Source organism: Malus sylvestris, chromosome 13 (genome assembly GCF_916048215.2).
Source record: "Malus sylvestris chromosome 13, drMalSylv7.2, whole genome shotgun sequence".
Taxonomy (NCBI): Eukaryota; Viridiplantae; Streptophyta; class Magnoliopsida; order Rosales; family Rosaceae; genus Malus; species Malus sylvestris.
Genome location: NC_062272.1, coordinates 36,921,964 through 36,933,011, shown reverse-complemented (window position 1 = coordinate 36,933,011; position 11,048 = coordinate 36,921,964). Strand labels below are relative to the sequence as shown.

Sequence of the window (11,048 nt, the reverse complement as noted above, 5' to 3'; positions counted from 1 at the left end):
TTAATATTAAAAGAAGAAAGATATACAAACATTACTTAAACATTACACAGATCACGTTTTTAGACTTAAATATACTAATTAAGTTTAAATAATCTAATTTTAACCATTTATTTTTTCAATTTATTAAATAGTTAATCCATTAAATCTAAAGATCCGATCAACTTTAACTTTGAAAAACTTCTTTTTGCAGATGCAACTATAACTAGTATGGTTAACAAAATTGTACAGGCAACCCATGCATTCTAGAAACAACCATCCATTTGATTCAGATATTTCAACACTTCCATTGCCCAATTTATTTCCTCAGTGGTGGTTGCAGAGGTGCAGTGGCGGTGGACATGGTGAGGCGGTGGTGGTGGTGTTGGTGTGGTGATGGTGAAACAATGGAGGTGGCCATGGGGGCAAGGCTGATCACAATGGAGGATATGGTGGTGGGAGATGTTGATGTCATAGATTGTGGATGTCGTGGTGGTGATGGTGAGTCGGTAGAGTATGTTTTTGTGGTGGTGATGGAGGTGGTGGTGGTGGTGGTGGTGATGGTGACGGTGATGGATCATCAATTTAACATCTCACCCTAAATCCATTAAGTTTTCCATATAAAATAAGTTGTGCAAGGCACATGACTTGTATTCAGAGTTATTCTTGTAATTTGAAATGCCATTTTCTTGGCTAGGTTTTCGAAGGTTTAGTTAATGTCGAGCAATGGATGCTTCAAAATTGGTAAACTAACTGAAGAATTTTGTGCCGAACATAATAACATTTGAGACGAACTTCCAAAACTTAGATATCTTCGTTTTTTCGTTCCAAATTTGTCAATCACACCTCTTCTGTTTTGCGCATACTGATATACAAAACTAGAGGAACAAAAAGAATATAAGAAAGTTGGAAGAATGAATCAACGCTTATTGGTTTGTGTCCGTAGCCAAACATCGCTATAAGTGTTGCACCATCTGCCAAAAAGAATATACCTGATAAAAAGAAGAGAAACGATGAGACCAGCTAGGCAATGCACCTCTAGACAACACTCTCTTGTGACCCATAAGAAACGCATGGTTACAAAGACGATGAACGGAAAATTACATCACATGGGGCCGGCCACAAAATTACAAAACTTCTGTTTCAAAATACAACCTTCTATACCAAATATTGGTCTAGATGTGAATTGTGATGGAATTTAATAGTAAAAACCTTACTTTTGTCAATTTCATCGGTAGCCGCCATATGGCTGCTGAGGATTACCACCTGCGCCCATCATGGGGTTATAACCACTAGGCATGTTTGAACCAGGAGGTAATCTGGTTTGCCTTTGCATCCCCAAGCCCATATTCATTCCCATTCCCATGTTCGTCCCCATACCCATGGTTTGATTTGTGCCACCATAGCCCCCCATGCCCATACCTCCACCAGGACTGCGGCCCATACCCATGCCCGGACCAGGACCCATCCCCACGCCCATACCAGAACCCACCATAGCGTTTGGTGGCGCCCTAAGAACACTTGCACCTGCACGGCCAATTCCAGAACCAGATCCCATGGCTTTACCCATGTTAATAGTAGATGTTGCAGGAGTTGCCGGCTGCTTCTCCATCCTCTTTTCCTTCCGATTAATGGAATCAAAATCAATTCCAATATCATTCAATGGGTTAATTTTAGCTGCAAATGAAAAAACAAAACAAAAGCCGTTATAAAACACACAAAAAACATAGATAGTTAATAAACAAGTTGAAGAAGAGACATAGACCTCACCTCCAGATATATTTAAATTAACTAGGCCTCTGCTGAGCGTATCAGCCCAAACTGCTGACTTAGTTTCAAACTTGCTGTCTTTAGGTGGTTGAGCAACTATAGCAAGTGCCCCTGTTGAAGATGACAGTGGTTGCAGGGAACCCATTGAGGTGTTTGGCCCTGTTTGTGAAAAAACGTTGCCCAGAACATCACTGTTATGTTGCGAACCTCGTCCAGATGGAGCTTGATGAGCGGCCTGTGAAGCTACCGAGCCGACAGAACCATGTTGTGGATGGAAGTTCCCACCACTAAGCTGTGCAGCCGGTCCATTATGAGCATGAAGAGGCATGTAACCTCCCTGTTGTGAAAAGAAGTTTCCGCTGTTGGGAGCTGAAAATCCACCTTCTTGTGAAATGAAACTTCCATTGTTAAACTGTGCAGTAGGTCCTGTTGGAGTTTGAGGAGCTCCATGTGAAGTGATGGTAGCTGTAGGCCCTCCCTGTGATGGAAAACCCCCACCACTGTGTTGTCCAGCAAATCCAGTTTGATTATCAGGGACTATAGATCCTGGCTGCACATGAAAATTTCCATACATATTAGTACTTGGCTGTGGATGCTGACCTGTTGGACCTGAAAAGGATTGCTGTGAAGGTCCGGTAGGTGGCAGAATATCAGCGAGAATATCCATGTTGTTGTGTTCAGTAGAGAGCTCTTGAGACACAAATTGCGAGTTTGTTGGAGTCTGAACACTGGAAACACCAGATAAAGAATAACTTGCAGCAGAAAATGAATCCCCCAAGGGAAAGTTGGAAGCTGTATCTACACTCTGGTTCATGGTTGGTGTGAAAGAGTCTGTGGACGTGGAAGTGTGTGGCTGAGGTTGGACCGCCTCTTTGAAAGGGGAATCACCGAATGGATCTTCAAATGGCTGCATTGAAGGAGAACACTTTTAATCCAAGAAGCAGCATGTCACTTGAGAAATTATTTTAATAGCAAAAATGCCTACCTGATTCATAACATTAGACGTTGATGGAGTTGCTGCAAATGTGGTTGCAGAACTAGAGTTTACAAGGGGATCAGCTACAAATGTAGCAGTAGAAGATGTAGTCGGTACAATGGCCAATGCATTTGAAGAGAATGAGTCAGAAAGGGAACCTAGTAAGTCCATCTCAACATTGTTTGAGGTAACCGGGGCTGCTTGGACAGCTGGGGCAGCTTGGGCAGCTGTTAAAGGAAAGACAATGTGAGTTTCTCATAGAGCTGCATTTCAATCACAAACATAAACATAAAAGAACATTTATATCAAAACAACCTGCTTGCAAAAGGTTACCAAGATAGTAAATGATCTTTTTTCCAGGATAACAACATATAAGAAATGATCTGGTTTTATACACAGGAGCATAAACTAACATATGAAAAAATACACCGTTACATGAGACCTTTGTTCTCTGTATCAACAGGGTGTACATAGAAACCTATACTACCTTCCACTCAACAGTAGTAGAATATTAAGGACAACCAGTACAAATTGCAGCTCAGACATACTAGCTCATAAAAGGATGCTAAAACCCTACTTAATATTAAACGAAGAGGAGGCTATCGACAATAATTTGACAATGCCCAATAATGCACAATGTTACCACCGCCACTGCACTCACCCTTAATAACCATAATGACTTCACAACTACTATAACATATCATTATACCACAAAGTATTATGTCATTAGCTCCACCTCCGCAGCTCCTGCTGAGTATAAGACATCTCATGCGCATTTTGTTCATTTAATGAAAATTAACTAAACAAAGGGAACGTGCAAATTTTCGCATGTATAACAGAAACTTCGGGCATCGAGGAATGCAAGAAAAAGAATAGATAGATATGAAACAGGTTTCTTCAAGATTACTATCTTGGAGAACAAAGATTACTATATGAATCATAATGAAACAGAAAAAAGAACAGCATGGAACTGGTCAACCAGTCAATTAACAATTGTGCAAATGTGCTTCGCAGATTAAAATTATGTTAGATAAATATCAAGTTATTGTATGTGAGTGACATAGACAGTCATCAATCAAGATCAATGTATTAAAAGGTGGAGCCGTAGGCAAGGCGTTCCATGGATACCCCCGCTTAGGCGTGAGGCAAAGCCTCACGGGACCTAAATAACTTGATATACATTGCATATATAATTATATATATAGTATAATACTTTGTAAAACAAATATAATTATAACTAAGCCAAAGATAATTTCTTCTTCTTCATTACTAAGTGTAGTTGTACTTGGAAATTATGTCATATAGTCTTAAAATGTTGTAATTATTTATTTTATTGTAAGCAATTATAGTGAACTTCAAGAGAAATATGGCTCAGTGGCCACAATTATAGGGAGTTTGAAAGGAAATAAAGGCAGAATGTCGCAATTAAAGGCAATTCAAAAGGAAATAAAGGCTAAGTGGAGCTATTATGGGGAATTTAAAATGAAATAAAGATTGAGTGGAGCAATTATTATAAGGAATTTAAAGCAAATAATGGCTGAGTGGAGTAGTTATAGGAAATTTCAGGAGAAATAAATCTTAGCTAATCAAAATGGTAGGTGGCAGAATCTGAATGGGCAATAATTAAATAAAAAACAAAAAAATAAAAAAGAGTTAAGAGTTGGACTTTGCCACTAGGATTTGGAGAGAGAGAAACTTTCTCTCCTTCTTCCCTGAAACTAGAACGGCACACAGAGGAATGGCAGAAACAGAGGAACAGCAGAAATAGACCTGGATTTGGAAAGAAAAAACGCCCAACTGAATGCCTGGGCGCACCTCAGCCGCCTAGGCGTGTCCCGACAATGCCTTACGCCTACCCCTACAAAACAGAGGCGAAAACCCAGCAGCCCCGCCTCCAAGGGTGCCTAGACGCACCCCGAGGCTAGTTTTTTTAAACACTGTTCAAGATCAAGCTTTGGGCCATGTACAGCCAATGTTTTCACATTTCACTTGCTTGACCATCTCCAACAACCAATTAAAATGCAAGCACATCAAATCTGTTCGGAGAATCAACCATCTCCAGTGACTTAGTAGTGTGTACTCATACTGCATGCTTTAGCCCAATGATACTCATCGACACTGAGCAAACAATGACTTAGGACAGCATTGCATGGCTGAAATAAGGGCTTTTAGGAGGATTATTTAAAATGACAAGGAGTATTAGAGTTTAGGGTTTACAAGGCTTTGGATGAAAAATATTTAGTGTTTTGTTTGGGAATTTTATGACCCATGAAAGGTCAAGGGAGTAACCAAGAATATAACTTTTGACTTCAATTGTAGTGTTTCCAACAGTAGGTTGAATTAGGGTTTCAAGAATAAGGTACTTAGCATTTTAAGGTGGTTGATCGTGGTGTGAAACACTGAACAAGTAACTAAACGAGGAGAAAAAGATTCAATAAGCGTAACCACACCCACTTCCAATGAATTATGTAATAACAAAAATTCTCCCAACTTCAAAAACCTCAGAAACGCAAATAAACCCTCACTAATAGCTTACTAATGAAAGATGCATTCTTATCAGAAAACAATAAGAAAAGCAGTCAAGGAATCAGACAGCTTAACCTGATTGCTTCCCCCTAGTCAAACAATCAACATAAAAGAAAGTACCAAAGAATTCACGCAAAAGAAATTATAAAAGAGTAGGGTTTAGTAGCAGATGTCCCATGTCACTTGAATGGGGCCAATCAAATACACCGGTACTGACATGTGCAACAAACAACTCACAATAAAGAATGTTTGAGTTATATTCATTAAATACACAATGATAGCACATTCTTCAGCAGTTTGGACTGGGATAAAGCATAAATATGCATACAGGACTTACTAACCTGAAACTGAACCAAATGCATCGCCTGAAACTGAACCACGTGGATCAAATTCATCTGAAGGCTCCACTTCCTGCTTCGAAGGCGATGCAGAAGCAACATGAACACTGGTTGCTTGGCTTGGATTATTGCTTGAAGGTGGAGAAGAAGCTCTAGGAGCAGAAGCTGCTGGAGTTTCACCACCCCTGTAATCAAGAAATAGTAACTGATTGAGCTAACGCTTAAAATAGGAAGAAAAAAATGAGTGAATCAAATTCTTTATTTCAGACAAATTAATACCTTTCATTGTGAACAGGGCTTCGAGATTCACTTACAAACTCCTCATAACTAGAAGGAGCCCCAATGTTTTGTTCAGAAAATTTCCTACTTAGCCTGCCAAAAATGAATAATATTGTTATTGGGAATTGGCAATGTTCTGGAATACTCTGATGAAATTACCATATATTACTAATCATTACTTTGTTTTTATTACCGAAGTCTTTAATATTTCTTCATATGAGGCATATGTATATACATATACAGATATATATATATACCCATAAAAAAACAATCAACATGTTCAACTTAAAGATCTTTAAAATTTTAATATTTGGATTTAATCATAAGTTCATGTCCAATGTATAGGAGCCAGAGACCCAAGAATATATTTCAAGCACATGTCCACTAAAGAGTTACCTTCCATCTTGAGATTGGTCATCAGTTTTAGCACCACTAACACTGCAATGAGGACACATCAAGAATAAACAATGAAGTTCCCATTTAGGTTAAGTAATAAGCAATGTTCTAAAAGGCGCTAGGTGCTATTCGGGGTGACAGGTAGGGGCCTAGGCGGTTTTTTTATTTAAATTAAATTTATTATGACATATAAATAAGTGTCTACTTATAATACATAATTGTATTGGGAAACATAAATTGCAACATAAAAGTGACATACAAATTATAAAGTACTAGAACATATTCAGAACATGGGGAACAAGCATATAATGTGTTTCATCAAAGTATCCAACAAGCCCCTTACAACTTATTTAAACATGAAATGCAAAATGTAAGTTATCTAATTTCTATTTGAAAGAGAGTTCCAACCCTAACCAATTTTCTTAAAAAAAATTTAAAGCAAAAAAAGTCACAAAACCGCCAGCCCGCCTAGACCCAACTAGACTCACCTAGTTGGGCTAGACGAAGGCCTAGCCTAGGCGCCCTTTATTATTTTTTAAACGCCCAAGCATTAATCGGGGCCGTGGCCAGGCGCCTAGCGCCTAGGCCAAGACTTTTAGAACACTAGTAGTAAGCAAACGATCAAGACTACATCCTCAACTGTACAAATATTTAAAAAATAAAAAAAAAAGCATCCAAAAAATTTTGGCATGTACAAATATGCACTTCCACTTTTGATGCATTAATATGGAAAAGTTATCTTTGGTACTTTATTTCGTGCTGAAAACATATATTTAAACAGTAATATTTTCTAAAGTGGAACCATCATAAAAATGAAAAAATTAAATTAAATAAAAACAAGAGAATATAATTGTTACATAACAAATCTGCTTTCTCAATGTTCAAGAAAATAGCTAAGTTGACTTCCTCAAAATAGAGTATGAGATAACCTAAAAAAAATACATGCCACCAAGAAAATCAAAATGTTTCTTAATCACATACTAGTAATGATTCAAAATTATCAACGGAAAAAGACCATTACCGAGAGGAATAATGACCATCATCATCAATTGAACGCTCCCTCTCTCTATCAGAGCTTCTACTTCTAGAGCCATGACAGTAATCATCAACACTTCGACTTCTTCCTCGATAGTCATCATCCCTGTAACCTTCCCTCCCGTTGCGTTCATCATATTCTCTGCCATAACGATCTCCATCACGACTGTACCGGTCATCATCCCTATAGGCCCATTCTCGTTCCCTCCCATAGCCATTCCTATCTTCATCCCTGCCTCCATAGCGGCCTTCGTAATGATCATCGTCATATTTGTCACCATATCCTCCTAGACTTGAATGGGAACCAGGCCTATACATTCCACCTGTCGATGATGTATTACGAAACCTGTTGGATATACAATCAGTCAGAAACCCCTTTCATTAGAGCTTCCTGTAAAGGATGAACCCACATAGTTTTACAACATTACTCCTTTTACTTTGCTTATACATATAGATCTACAAAAAATACTACTTTTCTCTATTACACCTAGCTCTAGAATCCAAAGTGGTGAAACACTAAAAAATCACTGTTTGAAATGTTACTGCCACTACTCAAATGACAGCTAATACTGTAAAGCAATAAAGAAACTTCAAGACTTCGGAAATTTAACGTTTTAAAAAATATAGAGTGAAGATACTTTTCTTGTTCCTAATGGCATGGGATGCTTATATAAAAACTAACATTAAAATAAAAAATAAAAGAATTCAAGAAATGTAAAAGGTAGATATCAAAATAAAAAATCACTGTTTGAAATGTTACTGCCACTACTCAAATGACAGCTAATACTGTAAAGCAATAAAGAAACTTCAAGACTTCGGAAATTTAACGTTTTAAAAAATATAGAGTGAAGATACTTTTCTTGTTCCTAATGGCATGGGATGCTTATATAAAAACTAACATTAAAATAAAAAATAAAAGAATTCAAGAAATGTAAAAGGTAGATATCAAAATAAAAAATCACTGTTTGAAATGTTACTGCCACTACTCAAATGACAGCTAATACTGTAAAGCAATAAAGAAACTTCAAGACTTCGGAAATTTAACGTTTTAAAAAATATAGAGTGAAGATACTTTTCTTGTTCCTAATGGCATGGGATGCTTATATAAAAACTAACATTAAAATAAAAAATAAAAGAATTCAAGAAATGTAAAAGGTAGATATCAAAACAAAGCCCTTACTGAGAGAATGCTTACTTGTCCCTGTTAGCAGCTGCTTTCTGTCTAACCTCAATTATCCTTTCTTTGTCATTGACAAGAGCCACAAGACTCTGAGACTTCTTTCTGACATTACTTCCCTGGTCCCTTCCACTGGAATCAATGTATTGAAAATCGGATAATGTCTGTTTCAGGAAAAAAGTACCGGTTTAGTAAGCTCGATAAACAAGTCGATGGGTAATCCAATGGGGTTGCCCAAGTGGTGTGCGGTGGGCAAAAGGGTAATTATTATGACATGCCAAGGGTTCCATCCCTTCCCAACACTCCAAAACAACTATTTCATGTCTTTGTGATTATCAGAAAAATGAATGAAGATATGAATCTTGGAAACAAAGGGCGGTAGTTACCGATATTTGATACGCATGCTCCTTGATATCATCGATGACACGCTCTAACCCATGACCCACCATGTATTCCAAGATAATTAAAGCCTGATTTTAAGCACAAATATTATATGAACAACATGTCAACACAGAAGTAAACAAACCTCACCATAGTACTAGATGCATGTGAAAGCTAAAAATAAAAAAAATTAAAAATTAAAAAAAAATATAGTGACTGTGATAATAGGAGTTACCCATACATTACATGGAGATGGAAGGGGACGGGAGAGGGAGCGAGACTAAGAGACAGACACAGAGATAGCAAGCAAAAGAGAGAGAATCCTAAACAATGTGTCTGCAAATAACTCCAACAAAGTACATAGAGATGACAAACCTTGTAAACATGCCTCCAGTTCTTTCCAGTATCACTTAGCCGCTTCCAAATGATGGACATGATCATCTGGTATTCATGACTGCACAATTGTTTGGGAATGAATTTCTTTTGAAGATAATAATTGATACAAAGAAACTGTCAAACTTACTAGTTTCGGGTTGCCAGTGCAATGTCAGCAAGAAGTGATCCATGAGGACCCCAGGGCTCATTACTTGTAGCATCAAGAACCTAAATAGGAGAGAGAGTGGTGTGAGTTGATGAGAGTGAGAGTGAGAGAGAAAGAGTGGTGTGAGTTGATGAGAGTGAGAGTGAGAGAGAAAGAGTGGTGTGAGTTGATGAGAGTGAGAGTGAGAGAGAAAGAGTGGTGTGAGTTGATGAGAGTGAGAGTGAGAGACAGAGAGAGAGAGAGATGGACTACATCCTGAGGCAGTTATGTTAATTAACCAACCTACTTTTGCAGAGCTAACAAAAAAGAAAACTACCTTCTGTTCTATTCCAGGAACTTTCAGCACTTTCTTGTTCACCTCTCTCTTTCTGCAAGAACACAACAAACAACAGCAGTTTAGCGTTTTGGCTACAAACCATACGGGAATTTTTTTTTTTTTTTTTTTTTTTTTGTCAACATCGTAAAAAAAACAATTCAGAATTCGTAACGTTGAACCAAAAAAGATCACATATTAAGTAACAAGTACATACGAAGATTATTATCAAAGCACTACAAAATTGATAAAAATACATAGCAATCAACTTAAAGTGATGAACACGATTTAAGACTTACATGTCCCTAACAGTTTGATCAAAGACTTTCTTCATCTTAGCACGATTTCCGAATCATTAGTAATGAACAACAGCAGCAAATCCGCGATCCAATTAAACGAATATCGCCTCTTAGGAACCTTGACCTGCAAGAAGCATCAATTTAGTTCAAAGAAGACAAGGATCATAAAAAATTTCTGGACCTAATAACAGAATGTACCCAGATCAATCAAATTGAAACTCAAATTTCATCGAATACAGAAATGGTTGGCAAATTTGAATCAACTTTAATCGTTGCAAATTAACAAACATACATATATATATATATAAAGAATGAATCTATCGAATCAAGTATTGAAAACCCAAATAATAATTTGACCCATAAAAAAACTATTAATTGGGAAAAAAAATTCGAATTTGAAATCAAATGTACAAATAAGCAGAGCTGAATCAAAGAAAATACGAACAAAGGGAACGAATTAGATCTGAAACAGAGAAAAATCAAGAAAATTAAGGAGAACCAGATCTAAATGGAAGGAAACCTACCTGATCCAATTGAAGCGATTATTGGGTCCCCAAAAAAATTGTGAATAAAGAATAAGAAATGGATCTGGTACAGATAAAGGGAGGATCAGAGAGAGAGAGAGAGTAAGAGAGAGAGAGGAGAGAGGAGAGAGGAGAGCTCCTGAATTCCCTGAGCTGTTTTTTTGGTAATTGTCTTTCTTCTTTGAACAAGAAAGATAAACAGTGAGAAGAAGAGAGATATTTTGAAGAATTTTGGCTTTTGGCTTTTTAGGGTTTTTTGTGTTAATGATTTGCTATTTGCATTCAAAAAATTCATTTTGTATTCTAGAATTTTTATAATTAAAAATAAAACTATACTTGTGAGAATTAAATTTTTGAAATGCTAAATAATTCATTTCCTATTTTAAACAATAGTAAAAAGGAGAAAGTCGATATTTATATTTTAAACTACTTATCGTAAATTACTTTTACTTAGAGGGAAAAATGAAATTGAATGGAAATTAGCGTAATGATGAAAAAGACAACGCAATTTTACATG

At 37.0% G+C, this 11,048-nt stretch overlaps 1 protein-coding gene across 5 annotated transcripts; it reads right to left on the bottom strand.

Annotated features, from left to right (window-relative positions):
• Positions 1–759: 759 nt before the first annotated feature.
• On the bottom strand, positions 760–10,791 carry LOC126596306 (clathrin interactor EPSIN 2-like). Of its 5 annotated transcripts, XM_050262849.1 has the most exons (15): positions 10,532–10,791; positions 10,008–10,131; positions 9,712–9,763; positions 9,378–9,457; positions 9,230–9,308; positions 8,860–8,943; positions 8,492–8,637; positions 7,283–7,642; positions 6,262–6,303; positions 5,866–5,958; positions 5,590–5,771; positions 2,732–2,949; positions 1,747–2,653; positions 1,194–1,653; positions 760–968 (listed from the first exon to the last, which is right to left on the bottom strand). In XM_050262849.1, the coding sequence occupies exons 2-14, from the start codon at positions 10,040–10,042 to the stop codon at positions 1,205–1,207; spliced, it is 2,727 nt and encodes a 908-aa protein (XP_050118806.1). In that variant the 5' UTR covers positions 10,043–10,131; positions 10,532–10,791; the 3' UTR covers positions 760–968; positions 1,194–1,204. The 5 variants fall into 5 exon arrangements, with proteins under 5 accessions (XP_050118806.1, XP_050118807.1, XP_050118805.1 ...); XM_050262850.1 differs by having other exon boundaries at positions 875–1,653; positions 2,732–2,940; XM_050262848.1 differs by having other exon boundaries at positions 875–1,653; positions 10,532–10,790.
• Positions 10,792–11,048: the final 257 nt, after the last annotated feature.

Excerpts from the sequence above, each read along its gene's own strand:
- LOC126596306 (XM_050262849.1), bottom strand. The coding sequence starts at position 10,042 with ATGAAGAAAGTCTTTGATCAAACTGTTAGGGACAT. Across the intron at positions 9,764-10,007 it reads GATCAAACTGTTAGGGACAT|AAAGAGAGAGGTGAACAAGA; the intron begins GTAAGTCTTAAA and ends GTGTTCTTGCAG. Across the intron at positions 8,944-9,229 it reads ACTGGAGGCATGTTTACAAG|GCTTTAATTATCTTGGAATA; the intron begins GTTTGTCATCTC and ends GCTTAAAATCAG.